The 21,339-nt window shown below is 40.4% G+C and overlaps 1 protein-coding gene across 3 annotated transcripts in view; it reads right to left on the bottom strand.

Moving 5' to 3' along the window:
* Positions 1–9,306: 9,306 nt before the first annotated feature.
* Positions 9,307–21,339, bottom strand: part of LOC140467418 (solute carrier family 26 member 9-like) — a 112,934-nt gene continuing 100,901 nt past the window's right edge. For all 3 annotated transcript variants that reach the window (XM_072563761.1, XM_072563760.1, XM_072563759.1), the window contains exons 20-21: positions 17,149–17,226; positions 9,307–10,649 (exon numbers count right to left, since the gene is read on the bottom strand). In XM_072563761.1, coding sequence (XP_072419862.1) covers positions 10,596–10,649; positions 17,149–17,226 — 132 coding nt within the window. In that variant the 3' untranslated portion in view covers positions 9,307–10,595. The remainder of the gene's footprint in view (positions 10,650–17,148; positions 17,227–21,339) is intronic.

The following is a 21,339-nucleotide window of genomic DNA, read 5'->3' as shown; positions in this document are numbered from 1 at the left end:
GTGTTACCAGAATCACTCTGCAAATGGCAACTGGTAATTTGAAGCATATTTCTCTATTCTCAATAGGACTGGGGAACTCTTCAGTAGTATCAAGCTATGCACCTCCTATTATGTATACAATAGGTTACAGTCAGGGTAAGAGTACGTTGTATGCTCCCTTATTTTGCTCTGTTGAACAGTTGCAGTGACCTTCTTTAGTGCATGAGTTCCTACAGACCCATCTAGTCTTTGGAAGAACCATTGTAACAGTCCAATTTATAGGAGGCTTCCAACTGAGCCAAAACTACTTTTTATGCTGATGTTTCATGAAATCTTTCATACAAGATCTCACATGAGATGTGAAGTCTGTTGGTCTACATAAATCAAGTTCAGTGGAGAAAAGTAACTCAGTTTTCGTTGTTAATGCTTTCTTGTGTTTAGTGCGGCAATGTTCAGATTCATTTCCTACAGATCCATCTGTTGTTTGTCCTAAACCTCTGGAAAAAGTTGCTCAAATTCCTATTTTCCCAGTTACTCCGAGCACATATTTGCCATCTGGATTAACTTCTGTGAAAGACATTTTCATTGCCTTTCTAGAATCTGGCTCTTTTTAGTTGCCGAATGCGATACTATTTTTAGTATTTGCTTTGTTCTTGTTTTTGCTCCTGCAATTACCACTTCATACGTGCATGCCTGAAGTTATATTTGTCTCCTAAAGTGTCGTGAGAGTTTTACTTTGTGATCTGCTCACTCTTCATTCTGCAAACCCTCCTGGTTTTAATTTACAGGCAATTCACAGTTCTCCATGTTCCTATATGCACGTCCAATCGCTTGTTTTTGCATTGTGCTAGCTTGCACATTGCTTATTGCCCTTTCCTTGGGTAAGTACATCACTGGGCTATCAGTAGTTTTACTTTTTGCTGAAGTAGTCACTCTTGCTGCTCTCCCATCCTCAAAGACCATCGTTTTCGTTGGACAATGTGGTCTTTGTGTCCACCCACAGGTTCATCCAAAATAACATGTTCAAGTCTGCACAACTGGAAATGAGCCAGATTCTTCAATAAATATTTTGGGTAGCAACTGCGCAGCTAACATATAGGCCACCAACTGTAACACTTGTGGAAATTGTAGGTTCTTGTCCAGGAGAATAGAAACAATAAAAGTTTTGCCAAATTTGCATGCTTTTTTTTAATGTGGACTCCAACCCTCTTAAGATTTCAACTTATGTTCCCTTTTTTCATCATTGAACACTTAGCTCCTGCTTGACTATCCAGGCCTGAATGCAGCTGAAGCCAGGTTCTCACCCCATTGTGGGATTTTTGGCACAAAAACTCTAACTGATCACAGATTTCTCATTACCTTCTTTAATAACAATAAAGCTTGTATTGTTTTCCTAATATTGGGATTGAGGTTTTTCTGAATGTTGAATAATGAACATACTTCATGGTAAACTTCAAAGGTAGCAATCTCACACAGTTGTGAACTTTAGGTACAAAATGTACAAACTCTACTCCATCAGGTCTTAGTTCGTCTGTCCTCTTGGGGTAGGTTGCCATGTGGTTTGAGATTTGGGGTTTGGTCTTACACTGTGGAGAGAGGACACCTTATACTGCACTGTCTCTGTTCTTAGTGTGTTGTCTCTAAGTCTCTGCCTCGCCAAGACTGACTATTGTTTAACTCTCAGATATTCCGATGAACGTTTTTTTATCATATTCTACTTGAGACTGATCTTTGTAATGTAGCTCTCTGTATTTCATCTTCCCCTCTCACAGTCTCGGGAGTGAAGCCAATGTTCCAGCATTTGATAATTACCATGCCATTCACATATGCCTTCTCATAATGCTATCCTGTGACCATTCTATTCTTAATGACTCTGTGCAGTATCATTTTATAGGTAATCGCCTCCGGACATCATATCTCCAAGTGATGGAGTTTTTAACAGTGTGGGTAAACAGAGGCAGGAAATTGGACTTTGCTGTTTTATAAAATTTATTTTTAACAATCAATATAGTTAATTTTGTATCATTTTCCTAAAACCTGCCAGAAAACATGTCTTTCCTGTTTCAGATATTCACATCTTTAATGGCACCTTTGCAGCAAATCTATTGCTTTTTGATGGAAGGTAATAGAGAAGAAATCAGACATAAATGAATTTTCCCTTTATCTGTGCACTTGCCCTGTTTGTAGAGACCACAATCGAGGTGGAAGTGTGATCAGCCAGAGCTATGCCTTGGCTTGTTATTAATAATTAACAGTCTACTGGGAGATTCATTTCTGCCCTCAGAGTTATTTTTTGCCTGTAATCTATAGGCTTTTGAAACTCAAGTTGACAGGACTAATCAAGATTTATTTATTTACTTCATACTTCCTCCTTTTTTTTTTCGTCTTTAAGTGTCCTGCATTGTTTCATGCTCCACTACCTCAGTACTTTATATTATGGGAGTTTGTGCCTAATTAATCATAAGGTAGAACACTCCAGTCTGTCTGACAGCAAAGATAAGAGAGGTGGGCAGGCTTTCTGTTCTACTACCTCATCTTATACTACATTAGTCACAAAATACAAAATAGCAGAATCTTTCATGTCATGGTGGAAAATATCCTGATTTTTGAAAAATAAATACTGCATAGAATCCCTACAGTGTGGAAGCAGGCCATTGAGCCCAGTGAGTCCATACCAAACCTCCAAAGAGCATCCCACCCAGACCCACCTCATGACCCTACATTTCCCATGGCTAACCTACCTAGCTTGCACAACCCTGAACATTATGGGCAATTTAACGTGGCCAATCCATCTGACCTACACATTTTTGGACTGTGAGAGGAAACCGGAGCACCTGGAGGAAACCCACACAGACACAGGGATACTGTGGAAACTCCACACGGACAGTCACCCGAGGGTGGAGTCAAACCCAGGTCTCTGGCACTATGAGGCAGCAGTACTGAGCCACTGCCCCACATATGCTCATCTCACATGAAACACAGCTTTTGCAATATGCTGCATCACTGGCTAAAGTCACCAAGCGTGAGGGATGTATCCTATCTATCTTTAGCTACTAGTATATAGGAGCTGGTGATTCTTTGGTGTAGAGGGGTCCCTGACTTACGGTAGCTCATATTTACAAATGTGATCTCATTCAGGGGTGTATGAATAATCACTTTAAAGATCCACTATAAAAATGTTTCAACTTGTTCACAACTTGGGGACTGCCTGTACTAGTTTCAAATCTTAAATGCCCAACCTTCTCTAGTTTAAGACCTGGTCTTTCTGGACGGCCTTGGGCTCTTAGTTGAGGATCGTCTATGTTTTTTAGAAAAATATGTTGCCATTGGAGGAAACCCATCCTAAAACGGACACTTGAATAATGTTGATTGTATTGTTGATGGTGACTGATCCATGTTTGATTTTGCCAATTTGTTCATTGACCTAAGCTTTTGTGCTGTGGTTCCTTCAACCCATGGGTAGAGTCAAGTAGCTGACTCCAAACGACAGAGAGAAGATTCTAGAATGATCTAGGGTTCTTTGCAAGGACCATATGTGTTGAAACTCATGTAGAGATATTAAAGTTCTGTAACTGAACTGGACTCATTTTTGCTTTGCTGTGCAACAAATCAAATAAATAAGCTATGTAACCTGGCAAATGCAATGACAAATATACATAGCATGCTTGGACTAACTAGATTGTGCAGCTCAATAACAGATCAGGCGCTTGGCCTCTTTCTGTGCAGTTTCATTATTTGATCCTAGTGACAGAAATGTCAATAAGTTGCAAGACGGTTCAGCTGAATCCAAAGCTGGGAGTGACAGACAATCAGGGCTCAGTTTATTAGTGGCGAGGGAGTAATAGACAGTGTAGGGCAAGATCACTGAAATGAGAAGTTGCTTTCAATATTTGGTTCCCACCATGACATGGGAATTGTGGGGATAATTGGATCTACCAGTCTCAACCATGGGTTGAGAGACATAAGAAGCAAAATGTCTGGAAAAATCACATTTTGATGCTTGTAAATGTTAGAAAATTATGGAAAGCATGAGGGAAATATAGGAAAGGCAATGGTTTACAGGAAATTTCTAATTCTATTTCAGGAGTATAGCATTAAGAATGTTGGGCACAAGAAATAAAATGCTGTCCCCTAGATTTGTCATCATAGTTCAACATTCTTCATGGTTGAATTTTAGCTTTACTTTCATCTTAAACACGCATTCAAGTTTTAAGCCATATGTCATGCTCAAATTAATCAACTTTAAACTCCAAACTAAAAAGAAGAAAACTTGTTTTAGAGGTGGAAGTGGCCTTTTAGGACTCATTCCCAGAAACCTCATGGAATTGGAGACTCTGTGAATATATTCAAGGAAGTTTGGCATTTAATTCACATTCTTTCTGGGTTTTGAACATTTTAACTTGTGTAGAGTATCCATCTTCATACAGCAGGTTTAGACAGCCAAACTGATGTGTAATGTATGTGAGTTGCGGAGTAACAAGCGAGCAGAGTTTCCTTTGGATATTGGTTCAGTAATTATACAGATATTTGCATATTATCAACAATGAAATCTTGACACCAAAATTTATCAATGAATTGGTGAGTCAACTTTCTGTTGAAAAACTCCCCATCAAGGGTTATGGGCCAAATGCTGGCACATGAGACTAGATTTATTTAGGATATCCAGTTGGCATGGACAAGTTGGACCTACAGCATTGAGACAGGCTCTTTGGCCCAAACTGGACCATGCCGACCAAAATGTTGTCCACACTAACCCCATTTTCTACTGGGGCTTCCAAAAACAACAATAAACTTGGATTTTTGTACTGAACTATTGCAGGTAATGTTAATGCCTCCCTTCAGGAAGCAAATGAAGTCTCAGTTTCGTGACCAATAGACCAAATAAAAACAGAACGTTCTGAAGAACTTCATCAGGTCTGGCAGCTTCTGTGGAATGTAAAATAGAGTTTGTGTCTTGAGTCTGACATGACTCTTCAACTTGGACTCAAAATGTAAACTCTCTTTCTCTCTCTGCAGTTGCTGCCAGATCTGCTGATTTTCTGTTTTTATTGCAGATTTCCATTATTTGCAGTTGTATAATGGAAATTATACAAGATTTTGATGCGGTTAGCCAAGTGGACCGCATAGAATAGGAGTTCTCTGATGGGGGGGCTGTTAGTCTGGTCCAGTCAGGAGCCCTGGCTGACAGATAAGAACAGGTGTGTCAGACATTCTGTTCACTCTGACAACTGGTTTGAGGACTCTCCACATGTAAATAAAGGCTGACTTAGTGACGGGATACCGACCTCTGTGGAGTTATTTCAGCAGTAGTTTGCTTTTGCCAGTACATCAAATATTGGCTTTGGTGAAGAATAATATTAAGCAGGGTGTGAATTAGATACTTGATACTATCAATTGCCCTTTGGATGGGTTAGTTCAAAAACTGCTGCTAAAGGCATTGATAGAGTATAATTGAAATATCAACATGGGTCACATTTATCTCTTTTTTGCCAGGCTATAGGTCCAAACTCCACTCTTGGTCTCAAGCACACACTTTTGAAATAACTCCACAGAGGCCAGCATCCCGTCACCAAGTTGCCCCTTATTTATCCATGAACAGTCCTTGGCTTTAGTACTGCTTCTTAACAGTCAGCTGTTGGAGTGTCAGCATCTCCGACACTCCCCTTTTTATCTGTCTGCCAGGACTCCCTGATTGGACGAGGTTAACACCCTAGTCAGGGAATTGATATTCTGTGAGGTCCAGTTGGCTGACCTCATGGCAATCCCTACATTCCTCCCTATCTGAGTTCGAGGATATCTGCCAGCCCATTCCCTTGGACAGCCCTCTGAGGTGTTTTAGCCATGGTCAGGTTCCTCCGACTCAGGGTCTGATATGAGTAGCATGTAACGCATGAGAGCTCGCCATTTGTGCCAGAATAATCTTGGTAAAATTTCACTGTAATCATCTGGCAGCAAAGGCGTCGAGACAGCTACGTCCATCTCTGATACTGAGGACAAGTTGAAGCTGGACGGACAGGGTGAACCCACAGGTTCTGGCAGCCTTACTGACTGTTCTGTTTAGCCGCTGCACTGTTGCAAATTCACTGCTGTCAGATGGCCCATCTGCTTGTTTAGACCTAACCAACCTTGTATGTTACTGGTCCTGACTTCTCATCGACCACACCTCTTTATCCATGAGGGGGCCATTTCGATGATTGTTACACCAAGCTTTGTCCACTGTACCAAATTGTCTCTCTTTCTTGGCAGCATCTTTTTGTCTGGCATTGGTGTTCCTGATACATTTCACCACCCTCTCCCAAATGTCCAAGAAGATCAGACTTAATCTGGTGTGGAGTCTTGTTCCCATCAGCAACTCTGCTGGTGCTATTCCTATAGTTGCTTGTGGGGTTGTCCTATAATCAAATAAGAACCCTCTAGTCACAGCTTCATATCTAGCAAGGCTTTCAGCTGTTTCTTTAAGTAAACTTTCAAACTGTGGACTACTCTTTCTGCCAGGCCATTGGCTGATGGGTGACATGGACCTGTCGTTACATGATGAATCCCATTCAACTTTAGAAAGTACCTAAATTCCCTGCTGGTAAACAATGACCTGCTTTATCTGTGACCAACACCTCTGGTCTCCAAGTATTGAACAAAAGTCCGTGTGATTTTCCTATCATTGTCCCTGTGCTTTGTAAGGGGCCCACCTAGAGTCCCTCTGATCAGAATATGTCCCGAGTGAGGCTATGCAATTGTCTGCACTCAAGTGGTGTTCCCCAAGCTCAGTCAAACTGGCGAGGGTGACTTCTTCCATCAGAATACCCTGAAATTCATATGCCATACTTGCTGCATTTTCCAATGATAAAGCCAGTTGCAGTGCCTGTTTGAAGTTCAGTTGGGCTTCATCTAGTAATTGTTTTTGCTTGGTTACATCATTAATCACATATACTCACTGAGTTCAGAACATTGAGAGGGGACCTCACTGAGATGCATAAAGTTCTGACTGGACAGACTGGATGCAGAGATAATGCTTCCCTTGATCTGGGCATCCAGAATGAAGAGTAACTGTCCCAGAATACAGGGAAGGCATTTTCAGACTGTGATAAGGAGAAATGTCTTCACTCTGATGGTGCTGCACTTGTGGAGTTCTCTGGCACAAAAGGCTGGGCATCAAAATCACTGAATATATTTAAGAAATACGTAGATAGGTTTCAAGAAGCTAAAGGTATCAAGGGGTTTGGAGAGAGAGCTGAAGTATGGTATTGAGACAAAGGATTAGCTATGATCATGTTGAATAGTGGGATAACCTTTCTGTATGAGTATTGTAAGGATTATCAAGATAATGTAAATAGAGAGAGGCTATCACATAGAAGTAAGAATTCAGATACTGTGACTACTTCCAGCATTCCTTTTAAATAAGAAAGTGGTCTAACGATGTGAATTGGTAAAGACTACTACTTCTTGTTGGATAGTTCCTGAAAAATGATTATTAATTTAAAAATAGCCAATAAAAGAATGAAGGGAAGGGTGATGAGAAGTTTATTTTTTATCAGGCATTGTTGAATATAATTTGCCATGAGGCATTGCATCATTAAAGGAACACTCGATAACTCTTTGAATCAAGTGACTATGTGGAGTTTGCAATTCTCCCTGTGTCTGCATGAGTTTCTTCTTGGTGCTCTGGTTTCCTCCCACAATCCAGAGATGTGCAGGTTAGGTGAATTGGCCATGCTAAACTGTCCATAATTCTGGATTAGTGGTGCTGGAAAAGCATAGCAGTTCAGGCAGCATCTGAGGAGCAGTAAAATCGACATTTGGGGCAAAAGTTCTTCATCAGGAATACAGGCAGAGTGCCTGAAGGGTGGAGAGATAAATGAGAGGATGTGTAGTTTTGCTGCATCAGTCAGGGGTAAATGTGGAGTAATAGGGTAGGGGAATGGGTTTGGGTGGGATGCTCTTTGGAGAGTCAGTGTGGACTTGTTGGTCCAAATAGCCTGTTTCCACACTGTGGGAATTCTATGATCAGATAATAATTGACCAAGTTGTGTGTGTGTGTGTGTGTATGTGTGTGTGTGTGTGTGTGTGTGAGAGAGAGGGAGAGGGGTAACAAAGACAGAAGGAGGGAAGAAAACCATAGACTGATTTTTTAAAAACTTAGAACTACACATGCTGTAAATCAGAAGCAAAATCAGAAACAAAACCAGAAATTGCTGGAAAAGCTCAGCAGGGCTGGCAGGATCTGTGGAGAGAAATCAGAGTTAACACCTTCCTCTGAGGAAGGGTCACTTGAATTGAAATGTTAACTCTGATTTCTCTTCACAGATACTGCATGGATGAGTTTTAGATGCTTTAACAAAGAGGTAGCCCAGACTACCATTGTATACTTTCTCTTAGAAATTCAGTCATTAGAGTGAGAGTCATGGAGATGTGTAGCATGGAAACAGACCCTTTGGTCCAATTCATCCATGCTGACCAGATATCCTAAGCCAATCTAGTCCCATTTGCCAGCACTTAGCCCTCTAAACCCTTTCTAGTCATATACCCATCCAGATGCTTTTTAAATGTTGTAATTGTACCAGCCTCCACCACTTCCTCTGGCAGCTCATTCAATACATGCATCACTTTCTGCGTGAAAAAGTTGCCCCTAAGGTCCCTTTTAGGTTTTTCCCCCTCTCTCTCTAAACCTATGCCCTCTAGTTCTGGACTCCCACACCCCAGGAAAGAAACCTTGCCTATTTACCCTATGCATGCCCCTCATGATTTTATAAGCCTCTATAAGGTCACTCATCAGCCTCTAATGCTCCAGGGAAAACAGCCCTGGTCTATTTCCATATTTTTGAAAATGCTGCATAGATAGATTAGCTGCCAAAACTATGGCTGGATATGTACAACTTGTATTCAACAATTTCATATCTAAGCAAACTTAAGGACTCAAACCACTCATGCCAAAATTGGGGACAGAAAGATAGGTACCTCCAAGATTAGATTAGATTAGATTAGATTACTTACAGTGTGGAAACAGGCCCTTCGGCCCAACAAGTCCACACCGACCTGCCGAAGCGTAACCCACCCAGACCCATTCCCCTACATTTACCACTTCATCTAACACCACAGGCAATTTAGCATGGCCAATTCACCTAACCTGCACATATTTGGATTGTGGGAGGAAACCGGAGCACCCGGAGGAAACCCACACAGACACGGGGAGAATGTGCAAACTCCACACAGAGAGTCGCCTGAGGCGGGAATTGAACCCGGGTCTCTGGCGCTGTGAGGCACTGTGCCACCGTGCCGCCCACCTCCAAGTATTATTTCAGGGCACTTCTGTGAAAAGAACAACAAATTGAATACTGGTAATATATTACATTTATTCATATATCATTAGCATACACTAGTGTTCATCATTTAAATAACAATTGCTTGTATTTCACAGTGGAGTGCAACAAAACATTAATTTATTACTTTGAGAATGACATACTTCATAATTATGCAGATGAAAAACCCTACCCTATTCCTGTATTGTCAAGATAACTTACATTGAGATGTCACAGCCATGCATTGAATGCACTTCTGTCAATAAAGGTGAGGGAATGGCACAGGAGTGGGTTTTGCTTTTCTGAATAAGAGGCAGCAGTGGGCTTTACCATTAGACAGTGACACTGGGCTTAATGAAGGTCACCATCACATAATGTTCAAGGAACATAGAATGAACCTTAGTTCAACCGTATTCCATCCTCCAGAATGCAAAGTGCTTCATTGAACCCAACAACTTAAATGACTTCATGAAATATAAATTGCCCTGTGTTAGTTCTGCGTGTTGAGGTTAACGTGGAAGAAAAAGTAGTTAAGCTGCTTCACTGCAATCATCCTTAAATGGTCTTCAAAGAGACACATAAAATGAATGCAATCTTTGGTCCTATTCATGTTGCTGATCCTTACAAACCAGGAAGGCTCTAGATTTAATTCCCAGTTGTCCTTGGTCATCTGGTTACAGATGGGGCACTGCTTCTGGTTTCAGTGCTGGGGTTAAGGAGGAAAAAATATCAGCTAAGGTTACTGGGTCCTTATCGTTACCCATTGACTGCTACTGCAATAAGCAAGTGCGTTTAAGATTCTGCTGTTTTCTATCTCTTGCAATGGCACTACACCTCATTTGATCCATAAGCAGCACAGCGCTTTATCTGACACCTTGCACACTTTGGGTAAGAGTTCATGTTGCAAGTGACCTCAGGCTGGGGTTTTTCCCATCTTTCTAAACATGTCCGAAAAAAAGCATTAAAAGTGGGAGCCCCTACTTTCAGCATTTCCTCACCGAGTGGAGAGACACTGTCTGAACTGGAGCTAAAACCTGGTTAACAAAGTACAACAGTACATACTTTTACATGTGCCAAATCAAGATATTCCACGCGAGTATCATTGTTTTAGAGAAGCAATAGCATACTACAACCGAGAAAAAGATGCACAGTTTAATAATAACTGGTGCCTGCATGGTTATGCCTTTTTCAACATTACTTAGTGTATCAGACGCCAGTGCAAAGCACTCTACAATACACATTTGCCAAGTTATTTGTTCTGAAAGCTCTTGAGGCTTTGAGTGCAAATCACTTGCATTTGATCTTCAGTCCTTCAGAATTTTTTCACAGAATGGTATGGTCCCCAACACTATGATCAAACATTGTTCCAAACATGACCTGTAGGGACAACAAAGGGGAGTGAAGATTTCAAGTACTGTATGCGTTTATAATATAGTCCTTTTTTATAGCTACAGCACAAAATAAGTTGTGCTACACTCCCTTCTTTGTAAAGGAGAAGATAAAAGTCAAATTGGTAATCTGTTTTCCAAACTTATAGTTTATTAATATATAATTGTTCCAGGAGTGATAATAATATCTACCAGTTATCTGCTTAAATGTTCCACAATCTAATAACAATACTATTTTACTAGCTGTGTAAATATTTTTAATCCACACAGAATCATGAATTTCATAAATAATAGAGTTCGTAAAAGGCCATCACAGTGGCTCAGTGGTTAGCACTACTGCCTCACAGTGCAAAGGATCTGGGTGACTGTCTCTGTGGAGTTTGCACATTCTCCCCGTGACTGTGTGGATTTCCTCTGGGTGCTCGGGTTTCCTCCCACAGTCCAAAGATGTGCAGGTTAGGTGGATTAGACATGGAAAATGCAGGGTTGCAGGGATAGTGTAGAGTGTGGGACTGGATGGGATGCTCTTTGGAGGGTTGATGTGGAGTCGATGGACCAAATGGTCTGCTTCTACACTGTGTGGATTCTATGAAATAAAGAGCTATCATAAATCTGTGCAAATCATTGAGTCAATTGGAATGCTGTATCCACTTGGAAGAAATTAGTGGAGACAGAGATTTACCAGATTAATTTCAGGAATGGGACAGCTTTAGTTATGACAAAAGAGCAGAAAAACGAGACCTGTCATCAGGGACATCTAGAAGGAGATCTGACAGGTAGCTCTAATAGGATAAAAATACTTCCATTAGTCAGTGAAACAACAACCGTTAGCTAGAAATTTATGAATACGACCAAATTAATAAGAAGGGAAGAGAATTTTCTTTTACAGAGGGTGATAAGTCATCAGAAGCAGAGGTGGAATGACTTTGCTTCCATATTGCTTTTAAATAACTGAGCTACACATTTTTAAAAACTCAGGAATGTCTTGGAAAAAGACAGCACAATGGGAATGACTGAATGACTCTCTTAAAGAGTTAGCACACGCAACATTTGCTCTGTGATATATAATGGTTTGACTTAACTATTCCAAACCTGATGTGCAAATCACTCACGTTAATACCACCTTATGAAGGAGAAAGTACTTCCTTCGTCTTCAGAGGGAAAAAAAAACAGCAAGCACCACAAGGGAAATAAAATAACTTTCACATATTAATGATAAGCCTGGCTCCATTTTCAAACATCACCTTATCTTTCCTCTGATCCAATAGCTTAAAGTTTCAAATCCACAATGATTGACACATCAAGGTTCTGTGGGGGGTGTTATCTTTCAGTTGAGTTATTAAGCAAGGTTTATGCACTTTCATGTGTACCAAATATGTTCACATTCTAAGGTATTTCATTTGTTGGATGTGAAATATTTTGGGTTCTACATTCTGTTGAGAGGTTATGTGCTGAAAGGATGTTGCCCCTCGTGCAAAAGTTTAGGGCCAGAGGGCATAGTCTCAGAATAAAGAGACAATAGTTTAAGACTGAGATGAGGAGGAATTTCTTTTCTCAGAGGGTTGTAAGTCTTTTGAACTCCTTGCCACTGAGAGCTGTGGAGCAAAGTCCTTGTGTATATTTAAGGCTGAGGCAGATGGACTCTTGATCGGTTGGAGAATCAAGGGTTATCGGGTTAAGGCAGAAAAGTGGATGTGAGAAGTGTGAAATCAGCCATGATCCTGGTCAATGATGGAGCAGGGTCAAGGGCCTGAATGGTCTATTCCAGTTCCTATTTCTTACAGTCTTTAGGTTTTAACTTAAAAAGGGCTACGTAGGAACATTAAACCATGTGCTTACTACTGCCACTAGATGGTCCCACAGTTTCAGAATAATCAGTAAGAATAGTGGTATGTTGAAGTGGTATGTTAGAGGCAAGCAGCAAATTGGAGAGAAATCCCTAAATAACTTCAGAGTCGCCATTAGTGGGTTTAAGCATTTAACTAATGAAGATCATGTAGTAGGTTACTGCAGCGTTCGTAATCATTGCACAACCAATGTGCAGTCAAGCAATTAAACTACAAATATCTCAACTCATTTGGAAATAGCTCTACATTAAACATTTTAAGCTGTTAATACGTTGGGCAGAATTAGGATAGGTTTTATATTAATTTCTATTGTTAACCTTGATGGAATTTGTTATGATAAGATCTTGCACATAAAAATTGATCCTAAAACAAGAATTCTCCAAATTAGATTCTCACCTTCCATTTTCTCTCTAATGTTCCATTCTCATTCCTCTTGACAATTATGACTTGTGCATAGCCAAGACCCATCCCAAAAATCTCCATCATACATTTTCATATGCAATAAATATATTCTGCTGATTGTGTATGCGCTGATGCCAGCTACTCTACCAGAGAGTCATACTTACATACTGCATCGAAAAGGATATTCCATGCTTGGAATAGATACAGAGAAGAGTACTTGATTTATCAATGAGAAAAGACTGATTGTTTTCTCACTTTTAAAGAAAACACAAAACCTAGAGCTAGGTATTCTAGAGTGACTGTTTACATAAGCCATTCTAGGGTTTGTGCTGCACGATGTATTTCCCAAATTATCATTTCCCAATGGCTATCAAATGAACACTTTGCTGTATACTCCATGCTCCGACTATTAATAGTTTAAACAAAAAAAGTCTACTTTTCTAATCCACCTGGTCAGCGATGTTATTACAGACATCTGGAGCAGGTGAGATGTGAATCCAGACCTCCAGGTAGGGACTCTACCACTGTGCTGCAAGAGCTCCTCTAACTGTTTGTAGAACGGAATTATAGGTTATGTAAGCTATTTTACACATAAGTGAATTATATTTTATTTTCACAAGGGATTAGTTGAGGCAATTTCTACATATTAGGTTGTTTAATTTCAATGAGAGTATGTTTTTTTTTCTCTCAGTAGTAACATCATCAGTAGGCCAATCAATTTACTTTCTCATAGGATGCCTCCTGATTTATGTCCATGCTAGATACCAGGTACATGGGCATGAAGAGACAAGGGCAAAGGAAGATGGGTTGGGTGTTTGGGGTGAAATGGAGGTGAGGGGGATGATTGTGGGTGTGTAAAGTATGATGGGTAATGGGCGATAACTAGATTGGCATGGGAGTGGGTACAGGGACATAGATTGATATAATGGGGCATGTAGGGTGACGGGATTAAGGGAGTGATAGCAGGAAGGATGCTTTCTGTTTAAATCCTTATTTTTAAACTTAGAACATAGTGTTATGCTCCCCAGGCAGACAAAAGAAAGTGAGAATTGCACACTTTTTTATATTATTAAGGTGGGAAGCACTTGGAGCAGCAACTAGAACAAAATGCATTAATGTTTTCAATTGAACTATCTGACAGTCTGGTCAAACTAGTCAATTGTGGCTTTCTTTAAAAATAGAATTGGATGATTATCAGAATAGAAAGCAATTTTACAGGGCTGTGAAGAAACATTGGGGGAGGTGGATCTAACTGAGTAATTCTTACAGAGAACTGGCATGTACACATAGGCAGAATAGCTGCCTTCTGTGATCTAATCATTCCAGACAGATTTCTGTTAACAATGGATTCCAATGGAAAACTGTGAAAAGTGAGATCAGTGGTCTCAAGGAGTCATCCAGCACAAAACTGTTGTTACATACTCATTGCTCAATATGACAGATGGTCCTGGCTCTTCGATACAAACAGAATTGCTTGCAGTGATGCCACAGGTTTTGTGACCCCCTGTATGTGCAGTAAATACAGGTTGTGGTGGCAGCAAATGTAACCTTTTAAAATTCACAGCAAGTGCTGGCAAGTATAAAGAAATTCTAACTTAGAAACTTGGAAAACGAATCACCACATTTTATAGTATGGAGCCAACGATATTGAAGACTCAGGGGTTAATGTTTCCCTCCCATCAGATGTGGCTGATGGGGAAAGCCTAGTTATTGGTGCTTAATCTGGAAAACACATCTGTTGATATGAATAGGACCTGATCTCTTCAAGATATTGTGGGAAAAATGCATCTGTTTAATACTGTACAGGGTTTAATTGATTTCCTGGGGGGGTCAGCAATGTTGTTTGTTGTAACCTAAGTGCTGCTTTTCATTGCTAGGAGCCTTGCTATTTGAACAGGTTTCTCTCACTCTGACTTTGGCTCAGGTTTTGATACCTGAGCTGGAACGACCAAAGAAAATTATTTTCTTCATCAGGATCTAGGCTCGGGTTTGAGATTTGCCTGTTTGATAGTCAGCCCACCTTGCTCAAAGCTCAACAAATTGTACTTTGTGTCCAAATTAAAATCTAAGATTCAGCCAGAGGTTACTGCCTGTGACTTCTCCCAGCCACAGTGAAAATGATCACATGCTGAAGTTTGTGTAGTACTTCAGAGGATACTAGATGCTTCAAAAAGAAGAATTCAAACATCTTTATTAAAGGTTTGGAATTAAAATAGTGTGCTTAGCTACTTCGTAGGAGGGACTCATCTTCAGTAGTGGCTGCAATGGGTCTGAATATCTGGTATCACATGGAATATCAAACTAATCAAATACAGCTCAGTTCATGCTCTTGGTCAAGTTTTATTTCTCGCCTATTGTCTATTTTTTATGTTTACCATCTATGCAGAGGTGATAAGTCAGCTTCTAAATGTGTAGCAGGTTTTATTCAGAGTGCTTTAGTTTAAAATGTCTGCTGGAAGTTTCAGCTTCAGATTCCAAATATTTCTACAGGTTTGTGGACTTTACTCAGAGTCTCTTCCAAGATTTAACCAATCGAGTACTGTAAGCATCAGTTTTAAACAGACTGACACATTCGAACGCAGAACGGCTCAATGCTGCAGTGTTTATAAATGATGTAACATCTATTTTACACTCTATATGTGTTCATGATGATTAGTTATGTGTCACAATGATAGGATGGGGTGGCACTCTCACAGCAAACAAAACACCATTGTATCAGAAACACTAGTTGACCTCACGCCAGGGAAACAACAACCATCTGAGAACATTCTAGGAGATTTGTGAAGTTGTATGAAAGTGCAAGAAGGGAAGGGCCAGCTTTGAGGGCGTGTGACCATAACACTGTTCTATTGTTTGGTGTTTGATTGTGTGTGTCTGTTGACTCTTCCCTGTTCTGTGTGCTATTACTCAAGCCTGGGTGTGGGTTACAGGGAAATAGAAACTTAAACAATCATGATAAAGGAAATATTTTTACAACATGTAAATAAGGTTCCTGTTGAGACATAAAAACTGCTGTGTCATTTCTAAATATCTCCAAGGCATTAAATATAACAAGCATAATTTTTCTAATTAATGAAATGACGAGAGAAAACCAAGAAGGAGGTGGCAAAAATCAATGTATGCAATTTAATTAGCATATGCACAATGCAATTGCATGTAACTAATGGCCTGTTTCTCTGTGCAGTCCTGCCAATGTGTAACTGATGTGTTTATCGTGAAATGTTCTGCCTATGCAATGAAAGTTGAGGTCAGGGCTGTGGTAGTACTGAAGATGACTTTTTGATGGACCCATTTATCTCCAGTGAGAATTTCAAGCAACAAAGGCAGAATTTTCTCTGTCAGAGTAGAAATTCCAGACAATTCTTGCTTCTGGAGAGCTGATCCATGAAACAGTGCCTTGCAAGTTTGAATTTTGGGTTCAGGGAGGGCACTGAGTTTTATGGGAGACATCGCTACCACCCCTGAAAAGAGTTCAGAGGCCACCAGCTGTGGAGGTGGGCCAGGTAAAAAACAGATTCAGTGGTCCAACATGTAAAGTAAATCACAAAACGTACAGTCAACCATCATCAATTGCACACCCCATTCACTCTTATCCATGCTAACCCATGGCATCTGATTACTTTTCATGCCAACCTATGTACCACTCATTCAACATGACCTTTTATAACACCCTATGCCAACTTAGTACTGATGGTTCCATCAAATTCATACAGTCTCTTCAGAGCCCTTAGACCATATATGCCAACACATTGACTTGCACTTACAAACCTATTCAGCAATGAACTACGAGGATCAGAACTTGGAACCCAAACTGAGAATAAAATAACTTTTGCAGCATTAATCTTGTAAGGATAACTCTCAGATATACATCAATAGATAGAATAAGTAAGAGCACTGATTCTTTCTTTAACACTGCAAAAGGTTTTGTTTCAAATATTTGAAGGACAGGAGATTTAAACACTTTGACAGTAACAATGTGCTTCACAGTGACAATGAGTTAATCTCCTTGTTATTCATAATAATGTCTAATTTTAACAACCCATATTACATTTCAAAAAGGGGACCTTCATCTCTGTCAAAGGGCATCTGACCTTTCCTGAAGATGCCATGTGACAATATTTGAAACGGTATGTTTCTCAACAAGTCATTTTTTTTGAATACCCTACTGGTGAAGATTGGATCAGCTTCATAGGGTAAGAAAACATTGACAATGTTTGTTTGGCAAAGCTGTTTGCTTACCTGTTCTAAATCCTGATCGTTATCATTTTCATCACTTGACATGTCTTCATTAATATAGACAGCTGCTGCACCAGAAACCTAAAGAATAACCAATGGGAATAACTTTTGAAGATTACTAGTGAAACACTAAGACTAATCATTTAGTTAAAGTAGAACACAGAACTGCCGATACTGAAATAAAAACAGAAATTGCTGGAGAAACTCAGCACATCTGACAGTATCTGCAGACAGAAAACCGAGTTAACACTGAGTGCAGTGACCCTTTGTCAAAACTATTAACCATTTAGTTAAAGCGGCTACAGCCGCCGCAGCAGAGGAGCTGGACTATATCATAAAACAACTCCTGTTTGACACAATACTGCAGCATCCTTTCTTTATTCTAAGATCGAGTGTGTGTGTCCTTAGCAGAACCAGCATTTGGTGCCTATCCTAACTACCCTTGCTTGGCCATTTCAGAGAACAAATAGGAGTCATTCATATTGTTGCTGGTCTGGAGTCACGTGTAGACTGGACCTGGCAGTTTTCCTTTCCTAAGGGGAGCTAGTGAACCAATTGGGTTTTTCCTAACAATAAATTAGATTAATTGAATTTAATTTTTTAACCAGTTGCAACAATGGGATTTGAACCCACTCTCCCAGAGCATTAGCCTGGGGCTTCAAGATTACTAGTTCTGTGGTGTTAACATTACGCCACCATTTCCCCCATAATAACTGTTGTGATTGTAATGAGGTCAGCCAGGTGGACCTCATAGGATATGAATTCCTGATTGGGGCTGTTAATCTGGTCAAATCAGAGAGCCCTGGCCGACAGATATAAACAGGAATATGAGATGTTCTGTTCTCTCTGAGAGCTGGCTCTGGGGAAGCTGGATCGGTATAATGCCCATGTAAATAAAAATGACTTGATGATGGGATACCTGCCTCTGTGGAGTTATCTTAATAAGCACTGGTGCGATGGAATAATTTCCAATTGCCTTGCTGTAGAGAAATGATGGCCATGTGATCACTGCAGTAATTGCACTCCCAAACAGACCACTTAAGGGCAGAAATAGGCCACTTGGCCCCTTTAGTCTGCTTTCATCCATAAGGAACATGGCTCATGTGACTGTGACCTCAACTCCACATGCCTGTGAGATGCCTTGGGTACCATTCTAATGGTGCTATATAGATGCAATGTATTGTGTTGCTGTCTTGCTTTGTTGACTGTGAGTAAAGCCACAAATTAGTCTGGTTCTGTGGAGTGGGAGCAGGACCGGTAGGAAGGCATTATTTAGCAGAGCCCTTGAACCCTAATTCAATGGCTTCACAGAGAATATTACATTCATTCTATAAAACATATTACAAACACCTTCATACAGTACTCTGACCTACATTTACCCTCCCCTAGACTGTTTTTTTTAAACTTTTATATTGAGTTAACCTTGACACCACAATCTGGCAAATATCACTTTAGTTCCCAGATAAAAGGAGTCGTTGGGCCAGACGTGAGGTATAAATTATCAGAAATATACAAGTGTACACAGTTTAGCACTTCAAACATCAAACAGAAGGAGCAACATTCCAGAGAGACAGGGCGTTATTTTGTGTGGAATTACAGTGCCCTTACCTCAACCTATCACTTGAGGTAAGGGCACATGAAAAATTAAGACCACATCCAGTGAATGTAAAAGATCAGAAATTATCACTGTAAAGAAAAGTAGGTATATTCTCCTGCCTTGTTACAATCACTACATCCCTCCTCCTTCTGAGTCTGAGGACATAGGCTGGTTCTTTGTTTTTGTCGCTCTTCCTCAGGTATTTTAGCACGGGGTCAGGTTTCTCCAACTCTGCCTCTGATATGGGCAGAATGTAATGCACAGTAGCTGACCTCTTGCACTGGGAGTGTCTCAGAAGAAATTTATTCTCTTCTCCAGGCAACATTCGCTGTATCCATCTCCGATTCTGAGGTAACTTTTAACGTTTAATGGAGTGACAGAACTCACAGGTTCTGGGAATTGGAAATGCTATCAAGGAGCCAGGAAACTTTTGCTCTCACACCATTTGCAGCTTTCAAATGGTTCACATGCTTTTCAGGACTATTGCACCTTCCCGAACCTTATACACTGTTGGACCTGACCTCACATTGACTATGTGTCTCATCCATACAATGCCATTCCCATGGTTCTGACTTCAGGAAATACTCAAATTCCCACTGGTCAATGATGGTCCATTATCTGTGACCAACACTTCTGGGAGTCCATGTATTGTGAAATATGCATAGAGTTTTTCGATCTTCAATCCCGTGTTTGACAAATTAACTCCATACGCTCAATCCAGGCACACTGAGTAGGCACCCACATGACTAGGAACATGGACCCCACGAAAGGACCTCCAAAGTCGATGTGTTATCAAGTCCGGTGTTTACCTAGCCGTTTCCCTGAATATGGGGGAGCTGATAGCGGATCTAGATGGCACTCTGGGCACTGCCCAATCAACATGGTTGTGTCTGCATCCAATCCTGGCCACCAGACATAAACTTCTCACCAACATCTTCATTTTAGAAACCTCTGGATGACCCTGGTGGATTTCAACCAGTATTTGTTGGCGACATTTGCTTGGGAGAATCAATCTTGCTCCCCACAATAATAAGCCATTCACTGCTGTGGCCTTGTCGCACCGGGTCCAAAAAAGTTTCAGTGCTGATTATAACGGCCCTTTGGTTTCCCCCATCACCACCAGCTATTTCAGTTATGCTAAAGCTACATCTTGCTGCATCCAAAGTCTGATATTGTCAGCTATGAATCGAAATGTATCCAGAAAATGTAAAACCGTTACAAACTCTTCCAGTCGCAGTCTCACTGGTGGTGTATCTGCCATCAGGAGGCAGCTCAATGCATCTGCAATTGCTACTTGGCCTTCTGGACAGAGTTCCAACTTGTAATTATACGCATTTAGTGTTAGAGCCCACCTCTGAGTTCGACCTGAAGCAATAGGCGGTACTGCCTTGTCCTCTTTAAGTAGACCGAGCAGGGATTTATAGTTCATTATTAAAACAAATTTACATCTAAAGGTATTAGTGGAAGTTGTTGAGTCCAAATATGACTGCCAAACCTTCCTTCACTATCTGGTCATATTTACAGGCTGTACTAGCCAAGGTCCTGGAAGCATACGCTGTTGGGTAGTCTTCTCCATTGGGCAACCTATGAGCTACTAATATCCAGATGCACTACAGGGAGGATGACTTTGGCCAGGGCCCTCATTCCTGATGAAGGGTTTTTGCCCGAAATGTCGATTTCCCTGCTCCTCGGATGCTGCCTGACCTGCTGTGTTTTTCCAGCATCTGCAGTACTCAATTTCACCCGCTCCATTTCCACAAAACCTATCCTAATTAGTGCTGTATTCATTTGTTGGTACATCAACTGATGTTGCTCCACATGGTAATTATCAAATTTACCAACACTTTCAAGTCTCTCACTGTTAGCTACTACCACACTGCCAAAAGGGTATCTAGGTTATCTGAGTTATTTTTAACAATATTCAGCACCTTTTGCTCATATCTTGTGTTAAAATTGTTCTGCCCACTTACTCATTTTATCAAATTCCATTTGTAGGTTCCTGCATCCCTTGTTTGATTTGAACTTAATTTGCTCCCTCTCCACCCTTGTGTGCAGTTGTCCAGAAATGCTCCATCACTTTACAATGAGTGCCTGAGTTCAGGTTATTGATGTAATCTAAGGGCTAGGTTTCCAACCACCTACCACTTGTAATGTTTGCTCTGCACTGTCACACTGTGTGAGGTACACAGCTGTGTAATATTTGTTCAGTGTCATTAAGTGAGACAACTTCAATGACTTTGAGTACTACGCACTCCAGAATAATGTGTCAAATTCCATTTACACCACAATAAAGTTTATTTATTCCTCTTGGAGTCTGTTGCTATTAATTTCAGTCAGTACTCAGTACATTGAATTTTTAGGTTAGGACTCCTACTTAATATGGTTGTTCAATATATAGTGTTATATTTTAATTAAAAAGCAAACATATTTTTGGAAATTTTCTAACATATGTCTTTCTATGTTAGTCTTAGAGTTATTTGGTCAATTTATTGAGTATTTTAATAAACATTTTTTTCTATTGGATTTCTGTTCCTCATATCTCTTCCATCAGCTCGGAAGCACAGGTCATTGACACGGAATTAGGCCAGTCAGCCCTC

This window comes from Chiloscyllium punctatum, chromosome 45, assembly GCF_047496795.1.
Source record: "Chiloscyllium punctatum isolate Juve2018m chromosome 45, sChiPun1.3, whole genome shotgun sequence".
In the NCBI taxonomy this organism is placed as follows: domain Eukaryota; kingdom Metazoa; phylum Chordata; class Chondrichthyes; order Orectolobiformes; family Hemiscylliidae; genus Chiloscyllium; species Chiloscyllium punctatum.
Note: the sequence above shows the minus strand (reverse complement) of the source record. Positions and strands in the feature narration are given on the sequence as shown.